Source organism: Sorex fumeus, unplaced genomic scaffold, assembly GCF_029834395.1.
Source record: "Sorex fumeus unplaced genomic scaffold, SorFum_2.1 ptg000098l, whole genome shotgun sequence".
NCBI classification, from domain to species: Eukaryota; Metazoa; Chordata; class Mammalia; order Eulipotyphla; family Soricidae; genus Sorex; species Sorex fumeus.
This window is the reverse complement of record NW_026606155.1, coordinates 71054982-71077773: the sequence shown is the minus strand read 5'-3', so window position 1 is coordinate 71077773 and position 22792 is coordinate 71054982. Positions and strand designations below refer to the sequence as shown.

Sequence of the window (22792 nt, the reverse complement as noted above, 5' to 3'; positions counted from 1 at the left end):
CCTGTGGCTGTCCTACCTCTTGCCACCTGCGGTCACCACAGCCCCCGCCTCCTTGGCAGGGCAGTGACAGCAGGTGGATTCTGGGAGAGAGAGAGAGAGAGGAGGGATGAGACAGCCAGCTAGGAGGGTTCCAGCCAGAACCCCAGTGCAGTTCCTCTGGCGGGGGATGGGTGGGGTGGGGAAAGCTAGAACTGGGGAGCACAGAGAAAGAACTGGCTATGTGCTTGTGAGATACCACTACTGCCCCGGCCTCCCCGCTTCTAAAGGAAAGGGGTATCTCTGTAGTGCTGCAAGAAAGGGGGTACCCTGCTCTTTTCCTCGCCATCGTTTTGGGGGTTAAAAAGTGTTTGGGCCAACAATGTCACCTTCTGTCCTTACTGGGTCTTCCATTTCTTCCACGAAGGGGCTGCATTCGGCCTTTGAGAGCCCTTTCACTATTCCCTTGCCAAAAGCCCCGTCGAGGAGATATCGAGGCCTCCTAGGACCCGCAGTCTGGGGAGGGGCCCGGTCGACTCCGCCCCGTCCCGGGCCAGGAAGTGACTAAAAAAAAAAAAAACCAACAAAACATACACAGACGCGCACGCTCTATCACGTAGTTGGGCTTGTGGAGTCCTGTTGGGCTAGGAACCCGACAGCCCCGCCCGGATCGTGCACCCGCCTGGCCCCGAGCCGAGCTGGGCGTCCCGCGGGCTGCACCGAGGCCGGGTAGGCACCCCTGTGCGCGCGCGCGCGGGGGTCCCGGGGTGGGTGGGGCGCGCGGCTAGAGCGCGGGGGTGGGGAGGATAGGAGGTGCCCACGGGGAGGGACCCGAGCCGGGAAATGGCAGTCCCGGGACGTGGAACCACGGCCCAGGGCCAGCCCCGGTGGGGATTACCCCAGGCGCCGTCCTGTCCCCGGAGGAGGCAGAGTCCGCCGAGGAGACGCGCGTGCGCGTGCGCCCGGGCCGTCCCTCCGGGCTGGGAGGGGGCCTCCCGCTCCACCCCAACTTTCTGCGCTGGGTCTTCGTTTTCTAAAGGCCCGATGGCCGTTCCGGAGAGACGACTCCGGAGGCGAGGCCCGGAGGTCCCCGCCCTGTCCGGCCAGTTCTCCCACACGGGCCGAGATGCGGGTGGCCGGCGGGCTTGCTGACCGCACCCGCGACTGGGGGGGCCGGGACCTCTGGATCGCCGGCGTCGGCCCCGCGCCGCTGTCGTGAGTAGGGGCGCATGGCCGGGCCCGAGCTACCTTTCCTCCTTGCAGGCCCTGGCGGCCCCGCAGCCATGCCGACCTGCGGGGCGGCTCCTGAGGCCCCCGACCGCTTTGCCGTGTCTGCGGAAGCCGAGGCGACGGTGTGGGAGCAGCAGCCCCACGTGCAGCGCATCTTCCGCGTGAGCGTGAGCGTCCTCCCGAAGGACTGTCTCGAGAACCCTCATATCTGGCTGCAGCTCGAGGGGCCCAAGGAGAACGTCTGCAGGGCCAAGGTGAACGCGCCTTCCCGCCCCTCCCCTCTCAGACCCTTCCTGGAATCTGCGGTGGAGAAGGGCCGGGGGCAGAGGAGTGGGGAGAGAGGGTGGTCCTCCCAACTTTGACGATCTTCTTGACTTTGTATTTGGAGTTTTGGTTTCATTTCCCGTGTAAGGACCCGGAAGGAACACAGACACACAGACAGACAGACACACAGACACACACACACACAGACACACATACACACACAGATCTGTCAGGGCTCTGAGACTGATTCCATATCACCAGCACCCCTCGTGCTCTTTGGGGGGCTGTGCGGAGACTATTTGGGTGTGGGCAGTGGAACCACATCATTTCCTCTGGCTTAAGTCTGGGACAGTGCCACTTCCTGTGCTCATTATGACCTGGGTTTCAATTTCCCGATCTGTACAGAGCCAACAGTAACAATGTCCACTGCCTTGGGTTTATATAGATGAGATAAGGAATGTGGAGCCGCATTCAGTAAATGAGGGTGATCAGGGTCATATGCCAAATGCAGTATTGACAGTAGGTCTCATTCCCCTGACCCTGAAAGGGCCTCCAGATGTTGGAAAAAGACCAGTAAGAAGAGACTGCTAAAATCTCAGGGCTGGGAGGAATAGAGACATTACTGGTGCCCGCTCGAGTAATTTGACGTTCAATGTTCAGTGGGATGAAAGTGATACAGTGACAGTGATACAGGATGGAAAGTGACAACTCAGTGCACGCACAGCCCCCTGAACAAAGTGGGGGGGGTTAGGGCATCAGTCCTCACAGCATGGGGAGTCTACATCTAATGTTGACACCATCCCACCTTAAATTTAAATATAGTGTCCCTTGCTATTTGAGGGGAAATGGACCCAAGGACCCTGAGCATATGCAAGTCCCTTAGAGTTGGCCTTTTATATCCAGGAATTCAACCAGACTCTTTCACTGGTGGTTGAATTCAGGAACTTGCAACCTATGCTGGGAAATGAACCATCAGGTGCCAGCCACACCCATACCCCTGTTGCTCAAGGATTGATTGTATACTTAGAGTCAGGTTTGTAACCAGTTGCTTAGAATAGTATCTTAAACAGAACCAAGTAGTACATGGAGACTCCAGTCCCCTGCTGCAGTTGGGAAGGGAAAGTGAGTTTCTTACTTTCTTTCCCAGGCAGGGGGATGGGGGTGAGGGGCCCTGATGGCTTTGCCCCAGGAAGAGCAGTGAGTAGGGAGACGGTCCCAAGCCACGTAGGATCCCAGTGGTTTCCTTTCTTCCTGCCCCTTTCCAGGAATTTCTCAAGGGTCTCTGCAGTCCAGAGCTGCAGAACGAACTCCACTATCCCCCAGAACTGCACTGTATCTTCGTGGGAGCCCAGGGCTTCTTCCTTGAGTGCCTCGCCTGGAGCACAGCTGCCCATCTGGTGCCTGGTGTGCCTGGAACACTGAGGGTCAGCGGCCTGACCGAGGCCTTCGTCATGGCTCAGAGCCGAGTGGAGGGCCTGGTGGAGCGGCTGAGCTGGGACCTTTGGCCGGGGCCACCCCCTGGCACGCCTCAGTGTGCTGCAGTGCTGAGGGACTTCTCTGCACTGATCCAGTCACGGGCTGATGTCCATAGAGAGGCTTTGTTGCAGCTGCCTCTGGCTGTCCAGGAGGAACTGCTGAGCCTGGCTCACGAGGCATCCCGGGGGCGGGGACCACAGGGCTCTCCCTCCTGGGAGCTGGGGAGCCCAGAAGTGCTGGATGCTCAGTCTCTGGGAGTCAGAGCTCCCTGGGAAGCAGCTGGGGAGCCCCGAGACACTGGGCCTCCAGGGCAGCGAGATGCGTGCGCAGAAGGATGGGCTGTGGGGGACCAGGGGAAGCAGAGTGGCCCCGGGGAAGGCTGGACGGAGCTGCATTGGGATGAGGTCCAGTGGAAGCAAACGGCCTTGAGGCCCCAGTCGGCACAGCCCCCGAAAGGGAAGGCCCTGGGGAAGAAGGGGGCTCTTCCGGAGGGGGGTGTGGTGTGTGTCCAGGCTGAGCCCCCTGGTGTCCCAGGGCCCGGTCTGCGGACAGCTCAGTCCCGGGGAGCCTCCCTCCACCAGCGTCTGCACAACGGGAAAGCCGCACCGCCCAGAGTGCCCAGCCCCCTGCCAACCCCTGAGCCTCTGTGGCACACTGCGGACCGAGGGGACCAAGGGGACCGGGGAGACAGGCAGCAGGGCGGGTCTCGAGGTCGGGGATCTGCCTGGAAAGGTACGCGAGGGGGCAACTTGGTGACCGGCACTCAGCGTTTCCAAGAGGCTCTGCAGAACCCCTTCACCCTGTGCCTTGCCAATGTGCCCGGCCAGCCAGACCTCCGCCATATTGTCATTGATGGCAGCAACGTGGCCATGGTGTGAGTGCGGGGCTGTCCTTGGGGAGAAGGGAGGGGAGAGAGGGGTGTTTTTGTTCACCCTGGGGTACTTGCTGGGACAGGAGGCTGCCAGGCTCCCCTGTGCAGTCGATGTCAGGGGTGCGGCTGACAGCTGACATGCCCTCCTCCCCATCCCCCTACTTCTTCCCCGCTGCAGCCATGGCCTCCAGCACTACTTCTCCAGCCGGGGCATCGCCATTGCTGTGCAGTACTTCTGGGACCGGGGCCATCGGGACATTACCGTGTTTGTGCCTCAGTGGCGCTTCAGTAAGGACTCCAAAGTCAGAGGTGAGACAGGCCTCCTCCCCCTCCCCCTCCCCCTCCCCCTCCCCTCCCCTCCCCTCCCCCTCCCCTCCCCCTCTTCCTCCTCCTCCTCCTCCTCCCCCTCCTCTCCCTCCCCCTCCCCCTCCCCCCCTCCCCCTCCCCGGCACTGGGACAGGTTCTGCTTACTTCTGAAGTTATGTATACCCTTGTTTTTTCCTTTCTCCAGAGGGACACTTTCTGCAAAAGCTGTACTCCCTCAGCTTGCTCTCTCTCACTCCCTCCCGGGTTGTGGAAGGCAAGAGGATCTCCTCCTATGACGACAGGTACCTACCTGCCTCCCTCCTTGGCATTCTCCTCCACCTGGCAGGGCTGAGGGGAGAGCCAGTGTCCCCTCCCTTCCCTTCCCTCATTCAGAGGCCTCTGTGATGGAGTAGGTAAACTTGCCCTGTGGGCCGATAATACAGACTGGACAACTGCTTGTTCATTAATCATTCATCAAATAAAATGATGCCTTGTATTTATGTAGGGCCTTACTGTCTAGACAATACTGGTTTAATGGAAAGATGGGAGAGCCGATGACAGAAAGAGCTGACAAGTGCCTCCGTAAAATCTGTGTCCAAATATGTAGAGAAATTGCTCCTACATTCTGGGGAAACCACAGTAAAAGTTCAAAATAAGTCAGATGGGGCAAGAGAGAGAAAGAGAGGGAGGTGGGGAGGGAGAGGGAGAGGGAGAGAGAAAGGAAGGGAGGGAGAGAGAGAGAGAGAGAGAGAGAGAGAGAGAGAGAGAGAGAGAGAGAGAGAGCGCGAGCGCGCACTTACCTTACATGAGGCTGACCTGAATTTCATCAGGTCAGATTCATCCCATATGATTCCCTGAGCCCTTCCAGAGTGATCCTTGAGCACAGAGCCAGGAGTAAGCTCTGAACACCACTGGATGTGGCGAATAAAAGCCAGATGAAGTGACATAATTCATGCACAATGGGACTGCACACCATGTGATACTGTAGAAAGGTCCCTGGATTCAGAATTTAAAGATGGTCTCTGAGCCTTATTGGCTCTGTCCCTGGATCTTCTCTTAGTGATGTCTCAGATCCAGGTTTCTCTTCCTTTCATTCACCCTCCTGGTGAATATCAAAAGGAGGTGAGGGATGTGCCTGCCTCACAGGGGTGCCAGGCAGGACGGTGGTGGCATGGCTTAACTTTCCTGGATCCCATTAGATACTGCAGAAGACAGATACTGAGACTGAAAGGCAGAGTGATGAATTCTCTTGGCGAAGGTGGCTAAATGGCAGAGGGGGAAAATGAGAACTTAGAGTTGCCAGATGGTTTCAGTGAAGGCCCATCCCCTCGAAGGGGTGCACACATGGAGTGGAAATGAGCAGCTTTTCTTTCCCCCTTTTTTCGGCTTTTTTGGTCACACCTAGTGATGCACAGGGGTTACTCCTGGCTCTGCACTCAGGAATTACCCCTGGTGGTGTTCAGGGGACCATATGGGATGCTGGGAATCGAACCCAGGTCAGCCGCATGCAAAGCAAATGCCCTACCCACTGTGTTATCACCCCAGCCCCAATCAGCAGCTTTTCAAGGTTTATTTTCCTCTGACCCTGCGCCACCCCACCAATTTTACAACTCTTGATTCTTCACTAGGATTTTACTCCTAAATAAAAAGATGAGTTTCCAAACCTCAGTGATGATATATTTTGATTTTTCAAATACTTTATTCTTCAAGAAGTAAAGGCAATTCATCCTCTTCCCCAACCCTACATAGTATTTTTCTTTCTATCTAGATTTCAGGTTATGATGGAACCTTGTTTCCACAACAGCACTAACGTGATTGGAACTAAAGATCAAGTTATTCGTAGTGAATTTATTTTGTTTATTAATTAATTTTTGGAGCCCCACCCATTGGTGCTTGGGGCCAACTCCTGGCTTTGTGCTTGGGATTGAACCCTGGTTCTGCGTAAGAGATGTCTCCCACAAGCAAACCCTGTCCTCAACCCTTTGAATTCTATCTCTGGCTCCTGTAGTGAATATTCAAAGCATGTGTCTGTGTGGTTATGTAGGTCCTGATAAGCAGACAGCCCAGCATTTTAACTTTCACATAGTTTCACTTAATGAGTAAGCATAGGTCTAGTGAACACTGCAGAATAGCATGTGATGGAATGTGATAGCAGTAAAACATGCTCTACCTAAAAATACCTTTTGCATACACACACACACAGACACACACACACACACACACACACACACACACACACACTACCTCAATTTGTTTCCCACAGAATCTGGCACACCTAATGCTGAATACCTGTTCCCTCTGACACCAGATACCTTGCTGGCTTGCACATGCTGGCTGCCTTCTTAGTATGTCTGAGCAGATGCAGGAATGCTGGAAATCAGGGAGTACCTGATTATTTACTTAAATGAGCAAAAGAACCTATAAATCAAACAAAACACTTCAGGAACTCAGAGGAAGGGAGCCTCCACTTCTGATTGGGGTGTCGTAGGAAGGGAGATATTCATCAGATTCTTGGTGACTGAGTGGGACATAGGCCAGGGTGGATCTTTTAGTTTCTAAATCTCTTTTTAAAAAAATGCTCAACTGCTCATGAGCCCTTGCCCTGTCTTGTGGAAACAGAATGACCAAAACGGGACCCAGACATTCCTTTCATAAGTTTTCCTGGTGACTTTGTCCACTGGGGGTGTGGCAGCCACGTCCAGCTCAAGGGACAGTTTGAGGAATGTGGCAGCCAGGAAGTGCAGGGCCTGTTTAGACAATGATGTCAGCAGATTGTTGATTTTGGCGGGAGCTGAGGAGAGTTCATTAGGGATTTTGGGGAGAAATAAGGTTATTAGGATGGCTTAAGCTGGGTGCTGGAAGGTCTCCGCTGCCAGGGTGGGGCACGTGGACTTTATTCAGTAGATATAGGGCAAGAGTGGAAGAGTGTAGGGGAGAGCAGTTCTCTTGCAGAAGAGTGGTAGATGGCTGGGGCCAGGGCACTTCCTTAGTAGGAGGCAGTGCAGTTGCAGTATCCGAATAATTAAGGTAGCAATGCATGGAGTGGAAAGAAAGGGGGCCACATGGAAGGCTTTTTTTTTCTTTTTGGGTCACACCCAGCGATGCTCAGGGGTTACTTCTGGTTTGCACTCAGGAATTACTCCTGGCGGTGCTCTGGCGACCATATGGGATGCTGGGAATCAAACTTGGTCAGCCGCATGCAAGGCAAACGCCCTATCTGCTGTACTGTTGCTCCAGCCCCTGAAGGAAGAATGTAGTAGATTTGTGACTGGTGGGACAGTGTGGAAGAGGACAGAGCCAGAGCTAGATCTTCCTCTTTTGTAGATAAATTGTGAAGCATTAGGTGGAGCAGGGCGGTGGATCAGGGGATGATGTGGGAGACCATGTGGATTTCATCTTTGTTCTCTCATTGGTGACATCTGAATCCAGTCACTCACCTGGTGGCATCCAGGAGTTTCCCACCTTCCCCCCACCCTCCTCCTCCTCAACTCCCAATCTTCATCAGCACCCCCTGGGGGTGGGGTCTCGCACATCCTAGTATGGCTGCCATGGGTTTGAGACAGGTTCATGGTGAAGCTGGCTGAAGAAACGGACGGCATCATTGTCTCCAATGACCAGTTCCGGGACCTGGCAGAGGAGTCTGACAAGTGGATGGCCATCATCAGAGAGCGGTGAGGGCGTCCTTGCCCGTCCTTATCCAAGCCCGGCTCTGCCTTGCTCTGGGCTCCAGGACCCTGGGAAGGGAGTTGACATGACCCTGAGGGATGGTAGCCATGGCAACTGGTGGTGGTGGTGTCGTCAGTGGCCTGGGAGGAGGGCGGTGGCCCCATCCGTGACCCCACATTCTCTGTGCCCTCTAGTCTGCTTCCCTTCACCTTTGTGGGCAATCTCTTCATGGTCCCGGATGACCCGTTAGGGCGAAACGGCCCCACACTGGAGGATTTTCTGAAGAAACCAGTCAGGTAATGACCCAGACCTTTCCTTGGGGAGCTCATCCAGCGATATTCAGGGGTTACTCCTAGGTCTGCTCTCAGAAATTACTCTGGGTGGTGCTCGGGAGACCATATGGGATGTCGGGGGTTGAACCCGGGTTGGCTGTGTGTAAAGCAAACACCTACCTACGGTACTATAGTTCCAGCACTTAGGCAGCACCTCGTCCTGGCTCTCTCTCCCCAGGAGCCCTGCGGACCTGGAGGCTTGCGGAAAGGGTGACCAGACCAGGTCAGCTTCATTCCCTACGTGCAGTTGCCTTGGGCTTGATCTTTAACTGCTGCCCAGCAAGTCCTGATAGGGCCTGCTGGTGGCTAGGGGAGCGCCTCCTGTTTCCCCTCATCCAACTGCTGGATGGAATCACAGGGAGGGTTGTTACTTTTACCTACAGCCTGTTGTTGGCAGGACACCCTCTGCTGCACCTGATTCATTTATTCAACTAGAGCCAGATGCAGATTGACAGGGACCCTCTTTCTTCCTTGGGAACCTTGGCCTTTACCCTTCAACAATGGGTCGACACTGCCACCCAGAGGTCATTGTGGGGGATGGCACGATGGCTGCCTTCCCTTCTAGCCTCTCTCCAGGTGCTCATCGGCTTCTCTCATTCTCCTTGCTTCTTCCCAGGACACAGGGGTCTGCTAAAGCTCAAAATCCGGCCAGGGGCCTCCCAGAACATGGCCCTCCACGGCCGGGGAAAGAAGAGGAAAAAGTCAGTGGCATCCGGAAGAACCGGGAGACGGAGCGGCTTCGGAGGCAACTGCTCGAGGTGTTTTTGGGCCAAGACCACAAGGTGGACTTTGTCCTCCAGCGGGAGCCATACTGCCGGGACATCAACCAGCTCTCAGAGGCACTGCTCAGCCTGAACTTCTGAGTGCTGCCGCGCCTGGCCTCCCTCGTGCTGCTCAGACCCACACTGGTCCTGACTTGGTGCTTTGCCCGAGGGAGGCGCTCCAGTCCTCGCTAAGCGCCTTGCCTGGTCCTGAAGCCCCCCCCCCCCCCCCCCCACTACACAGGAGCATGCACATGTGTGTGGTGCTCAAGACTGGGCCCTGGCGTCCTGAAGTCCTCTTTATGCAGGATCTCTCCTGGCTCTCAAGGAATTAAGGCTGTTCAGCCTTAATTCCCCACCTGGCCTCTCTGCACAGGATTTTCGGGGGTTGGGGGTGGGGGCGGGTGGCGCTGGGGATTGGGACTGGGTGTTCCCCCTGCTGAGCGGGATGGAGGCGAGGTGGGCAGTGGAGAATGGACAGGTGAGGGTGAGTTGACCCTTTCCTCGGCTGCTTCTCAGGCTTAGCCAGGGTTCTAGGATGGGAAGGCTTGGGTGCTGGAAGGCTGGTATCCTGGGCCTGGGGTTGCTGGTGCTGGTGGAGAAGACAGAGTACTTGGCTTCTGGTATTTGCTCTACCTCCCTGTCTGAGACCTTGACTGAACAACTTGGCCTTTACTTCTGCATTAGGATCAGGGGTATATTCACCCATCTGGAGGAGAAACAAGACCAAGATCCTTGGAGGAAAGGCACTTGGACCAGTCTCAGGTGTGTCTCTCTGTCACTGCACAGGCTCCTGAACCCAGTCCTCACTTCCAGAGAGCCAAGGGGACTCAGTCTCCAGGGCCTGTGCTGAGATCTTAACGCTGCATCCTCAGTCTAACATGCCCTGTCATGGCTGCGTATATCCTCAGTATAATCCTCAGTTTAATGTGTGCCCTGTCATGGCTGCGGCCCTTTGGGCCCCCCGCCCCTCCTACCAGATCCACATTTATGAAATAGTCAGTTAGGGGTGACTGTTTGCATTACCAAAATACTCTCAGGGTTCTTACAAACGGCAGCTTTCCTCTTGCACTCATGCGTGTTTACAGATTAAGGGTCCGAAAGTCCCCACTTAGATGTGCTTGCTGGAGTGCGTGCTGAGCCCTCGCCAAACCTTCAAGGCCGTGCTCTGTCTGTGGTGACAATGCCAATGTGACCTAACTTTTGTGTTTCCTCCACTGAACTCTGCTGACGCATAAAGTGAGACCCTCTTCTGCTGTGTGTATGTGTGTGAGTGGGGATGGGAGGGTTGAGAAAGGTTGTACCATAATGAGCCAGTTATCTGGAAAAATAAAAACTCAGGCGTACAAGTCATTGGTCGGCTGACCACCAGACTGTCACATCAGGACACTGCCAGTGCCCTGACTCCTGCAGGCCCCTCATCTGCATGGAGAGCTGTGTCGGGGAGTTTGTTAGCTCCTAATGCATACCCCACCCACAGGCAGTATTAGAAGGCCTTTGTTTGAGGCAGCTCCAAATGTGCTTTGACTTCTGTCTTTGGGGGCTGTCACTCTCTAATGGTAAGCCCAGCGCCAGCTCACTTTCAGGCACTGAGCCCTGATGGAGAGAGCTAGGTGCGGGGGCACTTCACCCTCTGCAGGCTCTGGCGGCTGTGCCCTTGGCAGCACGGGCGGTCAGACATGGTTGCTCCAACTCCTAGGTCCAGCCGCTGGCACGGCAAGCAGGAGCAGAGGGGCCTTCTCTTTTGTGGCTTCGAGCAGTTTGCCAAACTGAGCTCGGGCTGGGGACAGGCCAGTCAAGGGAAGGATGGATTCAGACTCAACCCACCTCCTGAAGGAAATACATAATACAGCCCAAATTGAGGATGGGGGCAGGGGTGCGCTAAGGAAACTACTTCTGGTCACTTTGGGGGCACACAGCAGGATAGACAAATAGGAAGAAGGTCCTGGAAGAACACTTGGGATGTTTTTACCCCGATGGGGAGGTTTGTAGTTTCTGGCCCATTCCTTGCTGCTTTTGCTCTCAAGGCTGGTAGCTACACAGTAGGTCAGAAGTTCTGCCCTGGGATGTAGGACCCTGGTAGACAGAGTCACCAGGACCTGCCACCTGTCTGTCTTCCTCTTGATGGCCCCGGGTGAGCAAGGATGCAGGGTGGCCACAGGACATCACTCCCTCATCTCCCAGTCTTTGCTTCCATCAGAACTTCACACCCTCCACCCCCCATTTGTTACCAACTTTTAAGGTGATGGAGGATGAACAGAAGAAGAGAGATGTTGCCCAGCGTAACTTTCCAAACCCCATGTAGGGAAAAGTTATGGCAGGCGACATTCCTCGAGATAAATCCTGGAGGATCTCAGCCAAAGAGATGAGCCAGAAGCCGGCGAGGAACTGACTTTTATTTCCCCAACCGAAGGGCAGGGCATTCTCCACAGCGCACCGAGGGGAAGGGGGCAGGAGTGGACATGGTGGGAAACCAAACCCAGACATGCTTTTATGAGTGGAAGAGGTTAAGGCTTCCACTCATCAGTGTGACCTGGAGGCGGTGGTATGGGGAGCAACAGGACCATGAGAAAGGGGTATAGAGTAAAGAAGTTCCTAAGAAACTGAGGCTTTCGGGTCTCTTAGTGTGAGAGTACCAGAGCCTATTCTGGCTCTAACTGGGAGGCCTCTGCTGATGGATGGGCCTTGGGACTCGTGCAGAGTTTCCCGCTTAGGTTACAATTTCCTGCAAGGCAGCTCTGAGCTCTGGGAAGGAATACTTATAGCCTGCAGCCAGTGTTCGCCTCGGGACCACCTTCTGGCCCTCCAGCAGCATGATGGCCCTCTCTCTCCCAAAGAAGGCCTGGACTATGGGGCTGGGGACAGGGATGAAGGCTGGGCGTCCTAGCGCGTCTCCCAAGGCCCGGGCAAACTGAGCATTGGTTGTGGTGGCGGCTGGGGACACCCCGTTCAGGACGCCTTGCACATGGTTTGCTTCCACGGCCAGGGTCAGGATTCCGGCCAAGTCTCCGATGTGAATCCAGGGGAAGAACTGCTGGCCAGAGCCGAGAGGGCCTCCCAGGCCCAGGCGGAAGGGTAGCAGCATGTGACCAATAGCACCACCTCCGCGGCCCAGTACAACCCCTAGGGTGGGGAAGAGAGATGGAAGGGGGCAGTCCTTCAGCCTGCAGCCAGCCCTGCTAAGATCCCTTTCCTTCCTCACCCTTCCCCCAAGCAATGTGAACTGGAGCACAGCTCAGGGGTGCTCTCAGGCCAAGTCCCATCTCCCATCTGGCCAGATGTAGTGGCACCTCCTACTTCCTGTAAGCTCAGCTGCTCTGATCCTTCAGCCCCTAGCCAGAGAAGACGGTTTACCACCCCCTGCTGGTTTAACTCCCAGATCACTGGTTCTCACCAGAGCGCACCACGACCTGCCGTGTAGAATCTCCAGGAAGCCTGGCTGCAGCTTCCCATTTGGTAACGAGGTTGGAGAAAAAGTCAAAATCCCCTCCCGGGCTGTCTTCATCATACTCCGCAGTCAGGCTGGGCTTGTAGAAAGCTGGGGGTGTGGGGGGGGTGGGAGAGGGACAGCCTTGTCCAGCTGTCCTGGGTCCGGCCTCCCCCTCCCCATGGGAAAACTGTGCCAGTGATGGTTCCTGGTGAGCTGATCTTCCTGTCCTGGGGGAGCACTTAGGTGGGGGCCTAGGCTAGGAGAATCATGGTTTAGTTCAAAGACTTGGGTGCCAGGCTACCTCAGTTCTGTCATTCATTCATTCATTCAGATTTGGATTTTGGCAGACTATGAAACCTTTCTGTAAAAATCTCCACCTCATTAGGATGGGAACAATAGTGGTATCCACCTCATTGGATTTAATAATGAGCAATGAGGAAGGCTTACAATTGCAGCAGGTGTATGGACTATAGGTGGTTGGTAATTATTTGGCTCTCAGAGTGAAACAGGAGAACCAGGAATCCTGTTTGCTACAGAGCTGTGCTGTGGAAAGCCGGATACTTGGGATGGGTAAATTTTGCTGGGCAGTGCCCTTCCAACCTCATCCTCTTCTCCATGGGCCTCCCTTTCTGGGTGAAAGTCCACAAAACCCAGTAGAAACCAGTGTGGGCAACCCCAAGATGCCCCTATACTTGGAGACCCCCAGAGGTGTCGTAGAGGGGGCAAAAAAAAAAGCCTGAATTACCCCTCAGCAGGCACTGCCCTACCCCTGAGCATTACTGGGGCTTCTGTGATATAAGGCATACCTACACCTGTCACCAAGACCCAGGCCTTGGGTGGTTGTGGGGCCTTGGCAATGGCCCCAGCCAGAATCTGGGTGGTCTCCAGGCGGCTGTTGAGCACCTCTTTTTGGAAGGCTTCATTCCACCTGCCGGAGAAATGGGGGCATAACGCTCACTCACTGATCACATTATCGAGCACTTCCCACTCCTCTCTCTCTCTCTTTTTTTTTTCTTTTTGGGTCATACTTGGCTCTACACTCAGGAGTTACTCCTGGCGGTGCTCAGGGGACCATATGGGATGCTGGGAATCGAACCCCGGTCGGCAAACACCCTACCCGCTGTGCTATCTCTCCAGTCCTCTCCCCCCCCCCCCCCCTTTCCCCATGCAAGTATATAAAACTGCTTTGTGGCATTGCTCCGGCCCAAGGACAAGGGCTGGGCCTTCTGGGGCCTCTCGAGGTCAGCAGTGGGGCGGGCCGCGTGGAAGGAGTTGGGGTCACTGGTAGGACATGATCCAGGGACTGGCTCGCAGCAGCTTCTCCGTGGACTCCCCCTGTCGCCCGCCACCCGGGGACACGGGCGCTGGAGCCCGGCTGACCTCCGCAGGGGGTTGAGGATGTTCTCCCCGGCCAGGTTGACGGCGGCATCACAGGGGGGCAGTCCCGACGCGGAGAGCTCTTTCTGCAGGACAGAACACAGTGCTCGCGACGCCCCATCGGATGGAGGCTCCCTCCGACCTTCAGCTCCCAGGGATGTGTGTGTGTGTGTATGCGTGTGTATGTGTATGTGTGTGTATGTGTATGTGTGTGTATGTGTATGTGTGTGTATGTGTATGTGTGTGTGTCTTTGTGTGTGTGTGGGTCGGGAGGGTGTCCCACTTACCCAAGTGACGCGTCCCGGCCCCGGTTTTCGGGAGACCAGCGTCACTTCGTGGCCCCGGGCTTTCAGGAGCTGCGTGAGGGCTGTCCCCACGAAACCGGTGCCGCCACCTGGTGGGAAAATAGGGGGTGTTTATCCTCCGGGCTCTTCTGCTCCGGTGCCATCCCATGCGACTGCACACTCGTCGCGCGCAGAGGTGACCCGGGTCACAGGGATGGAGGGCATTCGGCTCCTACAGCCAGGAGGGCGAGAGCAGGCGGCCTGTGCACGAGATAGAGCCTCGCGTCCGAACCACTTCCCAGTTCTCAGCCTCAAGCTTCCCAAGAACCCGCCCTCCGCCCTCCGCTCCAGCCTCCCTCACCCACAAGCACCCGCATAGCGACCAGAACCTGACGCGCCTGCGCGAGGGTTTCCCGACCGCTGCCGCCACCAGCCCCGCCCTCCACTTTTAGCAGACACGCCCACCGTCCCGCGCATGCGTCCTTCTGGCCAAGGGCTCCAGCGGTGGGGCGGGGCGAACTGGAACTGGGCGTGGCCCTGCCTCGAGACCCGGAAGAATTCCTAGAGGAGGCCACCTGCTTCCGGTTCTGACTGTGGGTGGAGTGAAGCGGGTTGGTGGGTGGAACTGCGGGTTCTAGGCAGGCGGGGAAGAGAGGAAGGAGATGAAGGAAGTATGGGTTTAGCTGCGGAAATATAAAGCTCTGAAGTTTGAAACTGTGGTGGTGGGGGCCTGTAGTGCAGGCGTGACTCAAAGGAATAGAGCGAAAACGGTCTCAGAACGTTTTCAGTGAGACATCACGGTCCTCCCGTTCATCGATTTGCTGAGGGGGCCCAGTAACATCTCCATCGTGAGACTTGTTGTTACTGTGTTTGGCATATCCAATACATCACGGGTAGCTTGCCAGGCTTTGCCGTGCGGGCGAGATACTCTCGGTAGCTTGCCGGGCTCTCCGAGAGGGGCGGAGGAATCGAACTCGGGTCGACCATATTGGCCGCTTGCAAGGCAAACGCCTTACCCACTGTGCTATCGCTGCTGAAAATTCTGGTACGCAGGCTATCTCGGGGGTCGAGATGGGCTACCTCCCCCCACTTCCCTGGACTACGAGAAGCCTCAGCAGTCACATCCACACCCCAAAGCTGCCACCCAGTTAAAAAACTACTCCAGCTTTATCTTCCTGATAAAATACTGAATGCCCTGAACAAGCACCATGACCTCTAAGTACCTGTATTGCAAACAATGATGCACAAAAAGAAAAGGAGAGCATGAGCAAGAAGGAAAGTGTATCCCACAGAGGGGGTCTAGGGGTGGGGGGAGCTGTTGGGGGAGGGACGGGGGGAAACGGGACATTGGTGGTAGGAAATGCACACTAGTGGAGGGATGGGAGCTGGATGACTGAAACCCAGTTATGAACAGCTTTGTAATGGTCTATCTCATGGATATTCAATTAAAAAAAAACCCAAGTTATAAAAAAAGGGTTGGAGCAAGTTTTGGCACAGCATGGACATCGCCCCCCCCCCCCGCCCCCCAGCCTTAGAATGTCTGACTCCCCCCCGCCCCCCCCCCCCCAGCCTTAGAATGTCTGACTCCCAGACACAAGAAATGACATCTCAAACCCAAGCTACTCAAACATTCAAAACCCAGGCTATTCAAACAACATTCCAAACCCAAGCTACTCAAACAATATCCCAAATGCTGCTTGTTCTGGTTTCATGCTAACTAGCATGAAAACATTCTAAAATTCCTCCTGTCTTAAATCACCCCATTTTAGTCTTGTTTTAGTCTTCTTTTGCTGAGGATTTCCTCTTCTCTTCCACAACTGAATGACCCAAGAGAGTGCTGGCATTTGCTTCTCCTGGTCTTTTGTCTTAATCTCCTTGTATTAGTTACCCAGAGCACTGATTTCCTTGTGTCATTAATATCACTTATCACTTAACTTCCCGTTAGTCGTCGATTTGCTCGTGCGGGTGCCAGTAACGTCTCCATTTGTCCCTGTCGCGTGCTAGTGTAGCCCAATGGCATCTGTTCGCTCTGGGAACATGAAGAGCCTCAAACCGATCGTTCATGATCTTGATGGAAGAAGTCTGACCATCACTAATATAATGTCCAGTTTTCATTCTTCTTACCTCTGTATCATTGGATCCTTGCTGACTCCCTCCCTCTTGGGGGTCTTTTTTCTGTTTTTTTTTTTCTTTGTCGGTGTTTCCTTTTCACTTAAGGTCCTGAAATGTTGGTATTTCTCAAATTTGGGCCCTAGAACTACCATCTCTTGCCATGCTATATTTTTCCTCCCAGCATCTCTGGGTGAATACAGTTACCCCTTGTTTGCTTTTGTTTTTATTAAAAACAAAATTTATCCAGTGTCCCTGAACTTTGAGGCTCCTCCCCATGCCCCCCCCCCCCCCCCCCCGCCTGCTCCTGGCTCATGTAAAAAAGCTAGACACTTCTTCTTGGTTATTTGAAACCCCGTTGATTGTGTTTGTTAAATCATTTTCAGATTCATCTATTTCTTTCTTCAACTTTTGAAGAGAGGAATGTCAAAAGATTGTGGACAATTGTTTTGGCTTTTTGGGTCACCCCAGTGATGTTTAGAGGTTACTTCTGGCTCTGCACTCAGGAATTACTCCTGACGGTGCTCAGGGGACCATATGGGCTGCTGGGAATTGAACCTGGGTCGGCCTCGTGCAAGGCAAACTCCCTACCCACTCCAGTCCCTGTGAACATATTTTAAAAGCAACACAAGTTTTATGTTGTGATGAGAGCCTCTGTGAGAGTCTCTGGACCATGCCTGGCACACTTGTGCTACTAGCACAGGTTGGGAATCTTCCTACCTCCCTAACTGGTACTTTCTCAGAAAACCTTTGAAGCATTTATAATTTCCTTTTGTTCTCTTCAGATCTCCTTCCTCCCACAGCTCAAGCTGCTCTGATAAAATATCAGACTTCTCTTTCTACTCTGATTTTTTTCTTTTCTACTTTTATTCTTTTCTACTCTAATTTCTGTACTCAGTCTTCCAAGATCTACTTGGAATACTTAAATATTCTTTTTTTTTTTTGCTTTTTGGGTCACACCCGGCATTGCACAGGGGTTATTCCTGGCTCATGCACTCAGGAATTACTCCTGGAGGTGCTTAGGGGACCATATGGGATGCTGGGAATTGAACCCGGCATTGGCAAGGCAAACACCCTACCCACTGTGCTATTGCTCCAGCCCCAGGAATACCTAAATATTCTCTCCTTAAAAATCTTGCTTTCAAATGTGAAAAATTTTCTTTATTCCATAAAGAATTTTTTTTATCATTTCTTAGGAAAGGGGTAACTGCTGAGGTGGATTAAAATGTGGAGGGTAGTGAGAGAGGAGTACCATGGAACCGTCAGAGTATGAGTACTGCTAGGAGAACTGAATTTAGTATAATGGAGCAATCAGAGTATAATACTTCAAAGAAACAGATTTTCCTGAGCAGCTGGAGCTATGCCTGCTATATAATCTTGTTTTAGAGTAAACATTTTTTTCCCATTAAAAAACATTTTTACTGGTAATAATTTATTATAAAATCACTTAAAAATAATGCACAACATATAGGGAAACTTAATTTCCCCAAACGACTGATTCTTTATATCATGCTTAACTGTGGAGGGCACAAAGTATATAACAGAATGAAGGAAGGAAGAGAGGAAGTCAACTCCATATTTTAAGTAACATTTCAACTAAACTGCTCTAGCTCAATCACATTTATATTTCCTAGCTCTCACTATTCCCATGGTTATAAATCCCTGGTCACCATTATCTTTGCTATAGCTCCAAATTCTCCCATACAGGGCACTAATTAAAAAGTGGTATCTACCACCAAGACTGTGCACTGGTCCCAGGAACACCCTGGAGGCTCTGCCTTCCCAAATACCTTCTGGATTTGGTGAACGTGGAAGTGCAGTTGATGTAGATATGAAAGGCCCCCATGGCAGTGGAATCTCTAGGAAGTAATAAAACCAATAGCCCTAAGGCTGCAAAATCCCACCTTGTGAGCTCAGGAACTAAGGCTTGATAAAATTCTTACCTGGCATCTACAGACCCAGAAAATGCTGGATCCCCCACTCTGAGAGAAACTCCAGCAGGAACAAAGGCCAAGAAAAGGAATGTCAAAGAAGACCATCAATAACTCTCAACTCTATCCTGTTAGCAATAGACTTTTACCTAGCTAGAAATCCCTATGTGAAGCAGCTTGGGAAAAAAACATATAAAAGCCAACTTGAACAAAGGAAATGTGTGCATATGCTGCCCGAGCCTATGTGCTGCTTGTGAACACTTGGCTAAGCACATGTGGCTCCAGAGCACATTTGCCGCCCGAATCTTCCCTCTTGAGATATGTATTTGGGCTAGCTCCATCTTTGGAGAAGCTCATGTTCTCTCTTGAGCACTTCAATTCTTTCTTTCTCTCCTCCCCTTCCATTCCTCAAAAAGCCTCCCCAAAATCTGTTTTTAATTCACTGCTTTTCTACTCCTGAAATTCTTTTCTGTGAGAAATACAGGGACAAAACAGGCCCGGGTAAGACTTTTCTTTTCCTGCAAGTCCTCACTCCAGCTTGAATTCATGGCTACCCAGAAATAGGGTGGTGGATAATAACTCCTGTGCCAAGAAGGACAAGTAGATATCAGATGTGTATTGATGGCTATCTAGTGGGGCTGGTAGGACTCCTGGTCTGTGCAGTGAAGGGGCTCATTGTAGAACTCTCTAGAGCCAGGACAGAGGCTCAAAGAGTTGGAGTATATGCTGCACATGTGGAAGATCTGAGTTCAATATCCAACTACCCAGATGTTGCCTAAAACCCCCAAATAAAATCATCAACCACAAAAACTAATTTCTGAATATTTTTCTCTCCTTATTCCAATCAATTTTCTTCATTATTTCAAGGCTGATAGGTTGTGCCTGGGCTGGGAGGGATTAGAGAGGAGACAACCACTCAAATATGGAAGTTTGGTCTTTATTGAGGTTTATGGAGAGTCTGTGATCCGACTCTCTGAGGCATTGGGATGGGCTATAAGTTCGTCAGGAACTGGATACAACTTGAATACTGCCAACACAGAGAGCCTTCCCAGGTCTGGTTCCGGATTTCCTCTCTGGCAGGCCCAGGCACCACGCTCAATTCTCCTTCAGGATTTTATCAATCCAGGGCCGGAAATGGGAGATCCGGGTGAAGACTGCAGGAGGCTTGGCGTTAAACTGTCCATAGGACACAATGCCTTGGGCCACACCAGCACACAGAAGAGGCCCCCCCGAATCTCCCTGTATATGGGGGGGAGAGAGAGAGAGAGAGAGAGAGAGAGAGAGAGAGAGAGAGAGAGAGAGAAAGAGGAGTGTCACGGAAGACTTTCAGAGTTGTCCATCGGCTATAAGAGCTCTGTGTCCATTGTCTAATGCTCCTTATTCCCTTTGCTTACTGTCACCCCCTGTGCCCTGTGTAGTGGTCAGGGATGGCACCATGAGGCCATGGGAGAAGGAGCCACAGAGGGACCAGGCTAGTGTCCTCAGTCCTATGGGCTCATACCTGTCACCTATGTCCCTTCTTCCTATTCCGTCTCCTCCCAAGAGGAGATGTGGGGTACCCCAAGTGATGTGTGTAGAGGAGCCCAAACTGAAGATCACCTTATATGCCGACTTGGTTTTGTGGGGGTTGCCCACGCACAGCTGGGATTTGTGGTTGAAATGATGGTAGTGTTTACAGGCCTGGGGCTCCATGAGCCTCTGCTTCACCTCTTGCAGAGTGTTGGAGCCAGGCGAGTTTATTGCTGTTCTTCCCCAGCCAGCCACACGGCATGTCTTCCCTGGAGGGACGAAGTTGGGCTGGGATGGAAGGGGAAGTGTCCCCACAGCCAGAGTCAGGTTGGCTTTTTCCTTCAGCTGTGAAGGGAATGAGAGGCTGTTTACATTAGAAACGAATGGGGAGAAGTGGGAGGACATCGGGAAGACACTGGGTAGTGGGCTGGGAAAGTTTCAGGGCAAAATGAACTTGCAGAAGCAGCCCAAGGGAACCGGAAGTGGGGAAAGTGGAGGGAGAGTTGTCACCTTTAGTAGCATGATGTCATTGGGAGTAGTAATGTTGCTATATTTGGGGTGGACGAATTGCTTTTCAACCTCAATTTTCTGCTGTGTGTCTTCTTCCTTTTGTAAATTATGGGCTCCCAGGATGACGGTAATGGAGCTGTTGTGAGGGATAAAGAAGGTGAAAGAGCCAATTTTTCCTTAGACATGCCCCTTTTCTCAGAGTCACTGTATGCTTTCCTTCTCCTTCTCAGGTTATTTGAGGCACTTGGTGGTGATAGGGGCTCAGGTTTTGCTCAGGGAAGGACTTTCTCAGAAAAGAGTGCATGTAGCAATTTTTGGGGATTGAGCATAAATCAGGGAGGACCCAGGGGCAGGCCTAATTAGGCAATTTTTGGGGATTGAGCATAAGTCAGGGAGGACCCAAGGATAGGCCTCCTTAGATCCTGATCCCCGGAGCCCATTTCCAGTAAGAGAGAGCAGAAGCAAGGGGTAAGTGTTGAGGTCACTGGTGGACCCTGTCTTTTGACCCTTTTGGAAGGAAGGCTCAAGTTCCTGAGAATTAAACTTAGGCCAGTGTCCTTGCAAAGGGCCCAGACAACTGGGTAGAACCCTGAAAAATGAGTCCCTCGTCTTATGGTGGGCGTCAGAAACAGAGGTTCCTTTAAGAGGGACACTGGGATGGGATACTTTTTCTTCGAGGGGAGCAGGGCTGCCAGTGACAGGATGGGGGGGCACCTACTCAATGCAAGACCAGCCATCTTACCCCAAGATTTACATCTCCTCCCCCACCCCCTGCAAGGGGTTCAGGTCCTCCTTCAGACTCCATAAAGAGGGTGTCCCTGGTTGCTCGCCTGGCTGTTTATCTCCATGTGGAGAGGGACAAACCCTCTGTCATACCTCCCAGAGCAGTGTGCAGCCGTCAGTACGAAGCTCCGTCTTATCAGGAAGCCACCACAAAATGCCCTGAAGCCCTCTTTGGTGAGAATATCCAGGAAGGCCATGTAGGGGCGGGAGTGTGGCCTGCTCTCTGTGCCCCCGATGATCTCCCCTGGAAGAGAGGGTCCAGGGCCTGAAGCATTGTGCTGGGGAAAGCTGTGTGAGGGCACACATGGCAGTGCTCTGGACTTATTCCTAGCCCTGTGCTCAGGGATCACTCCAAGCTGGGCTTGGGGGAATATATGTGGTGCCAAGGATTGAACCTGGGTCACTCACTTGCAAGGCAAGTGCACTACCTGCTGTGCCATCTCTCTGGCCCCGACATCTTCTTCCATTTGTTTTGGGGCTGGCCCAGAGATATTTAGGGCTTACTCCTGGATCTTCCCTAAAGGAGCACTCCTGGTGGGTCTCAGAAGGCCGTATGTGGTGCCATGGATGGAAGCTGATAGGTTGCATGCAAGGCAAGCACCCTGTTTGCTGTACTATTGCTTCAGCCCAAGGGAGAGGCTTCTTTTAAGATTCCTCCTTACTGGGCTCTGTCCCTCAGTTGTCCCTGATATTTGCTCCCCATAATTTTTCATTTCTCTTTCCAGGCACAATAACCAATCGGCCTCAGATGCTTTATAAACATTGCATCCCCTGGGACTCATTGCCCCATCCCTGGGTCTGCCTCCACTCTCCTCCCGAGCAGGACTCTCCCTTCTCACAGCCCATGAGCAGGGTCATAGAGGGTCCAATGACTAGAGAATACCCGAGGCTCAGGATGTGGGAGCTTACAGGGCTCTACAGACATCATCCTACATCATGTCTATTATGTCTGAGAAGATACGAATTCCTCTTCTGCCTGCTTGGCACTCTGCCTGGGTCATGGGATTCCATGTTCCCAGGAACTACCAAGGTTGCAGAGAAAAGGTGGGCACATCTGAGTGAACACTTTACCCTGGCTCCAAAAAAGGCACCCCAGAACCTGGTTTGAGCATCAACTATATTCTGACTATGCATTGTTTTGGAGAAGAGCCTTCTTTCTCTAGAGGGGATGCCCAGAGACTCACCAGCTTCAACTCGGGTGCATAGGAGAAAGAAGAGCAGGGAGAGAGGGTGAGGCTGCATCTTCCCAGCGAGGCTTCCCCTGGCAGGTTCTACTTCTCTTTTCCATTGGGGGTTTTATAGCTGCCGGCCAGTGAGGGCAGGGCAGGGCTGGTGACCACAGGAACTGTGTGGTCAGACCATTATCTCTTCTTAGCTGGTTTTCTTTTGAATCATACTCTCCCAGAGTTGGCCTCTGTTTTACTAGAGGTAAATTGGAGTCTGAATACCCAAGATGTTACTTCCAGGGTGAGCTCAGCCAGCCCTGGGGATTACCTGGTCAGAAGGTAGAAGGATCATGCCTTTCCTAATCAGGGATTTCTCCAAAGAGTCATCTGTAAGGTCTGTGGGTGAGGGAGGGTCCTAAGCCTGAGTACTCAGAGCAAATGAATTTCTCTCTCTCTCTCTCTCTCTCTCTCTCTCTCTCTCTCTCTCTCTCTCTCTCTCTCTCTCTCCCTGCATTTGGGTCACACCCAACGGAGCTCAGGGGCTACTCATGGGTTTTGTTTTCAGGAGTAACCTTGGTGGTGCTAGGGGGTCCTTATGTACTGCTGAGGATTGAATCAGAGTTGGCAATATAAAAAGCCAGTGCCTTGACCCCTATACTATTGCTCTGGCTCCCAACTGCATTTTTATGGTTATGGTCGCAGCAGGAAATGCATTTTGCAAATGATACAGTGTACATGAGCCCAATATAAACAAATGAAACAAAAGTTTCAGGGATGCATATTTATCCTCATGTGCAATGCTTACCAATAA

General features: G+C 52.9%; 3 protein-coding genes across 4 annotated transcripts; 1 reads left to right on the top strand and 2 right to left on the bottom strand.

Annotated features, from left to right (window-relative positions):
• Positions 1 to 581: 581 nt before the first annotated feature.
• On the top strand, positions 582 to 9084 carry KHNYN (KH and NYN domain containing). 2 transcript variants are annotated; one of them, XM_056133891.1, is made up of 8 exons: positions 582 to 705; positions 1240 to 1460; positions 2736 to 3820; positions 3996 to 4126; positions 4329 to 4425; positions 7687 to 7794; positions 7984 to 8085; positions 8738 to 9084. In XM_056133891.1, the coding sequence occupies exons 2-8, from the start codon at positions 1260 to 1262 to the stop codon at positions 8982 to 8984; spliced, it is 1971 nt and encodes a 656-aa protein (XP_055989866.1). In that variant the 5' UTR covers positions 582 to 705; positions 1240 to 1259; the 3' UTR covers positions 8985 to 9084. The 2 variants fall into 2 exon arrangements, with proteins under 2 accessions (XP_055989866.1, XP_055989865.1); XM_056133890.1 differs by lacking the exon at positions 582 to 705 and having other exon boundaries at positions 856 to 1460.
• Positions 9085 to 11290: 2206 nt separating this feature from the next.
• Positions 11291 to 14392, bottom strand: SDR39U1 (short chain dehydrogenase/reductase family 39U member 1). The gene is made up of 6 exons (XM_056133760.1): positions 14335 to 14392; positions 13977 to 14083; positions 13693 to 13775; positions 13119 to 13240; positions 12277 to 12420; positions 11291 to 12005 (listed from the first exon to the last, which is right to left on the bottom strand). The coding sequence occupies exons 1-6, from the start codon at positions 14348 to 14350 to the stop codon at positions 11593 to 11595; spliced, it is 885 nt and encodes a 294-aa protein (XP_055989735.1). The 5' UTR covers positions 14351 to 14392; the 3' UTR covers positions 11291 to 11592.
• A 4716-nt stretch (positions 14393 to 19108) lies between these two features.
• CMA1 (chymase 1) lies at positions 19109 to 22102 on the bottom strand. The gene is made up of 5 exons (XM_056134169.1): positions 22000 to 22102; positions 20909 to 21059; positions 20033 to 20168; positions 19613 to 19867; positions 19109 to 19252 (listed from the first exon to the last, which is right to left on the bottom strand). Exons 1-5 carry the CDS (start codon positions 22055 to 22057, stop codon positions 19109 to 19111), a joined length of 744 nt encoding a protein of 247 aa, XP_055990144.1. The 5' UTR covers positions 22058 to 22102.
• Positions 22103 to 22792: the final 690 nt, after the last annotated feature.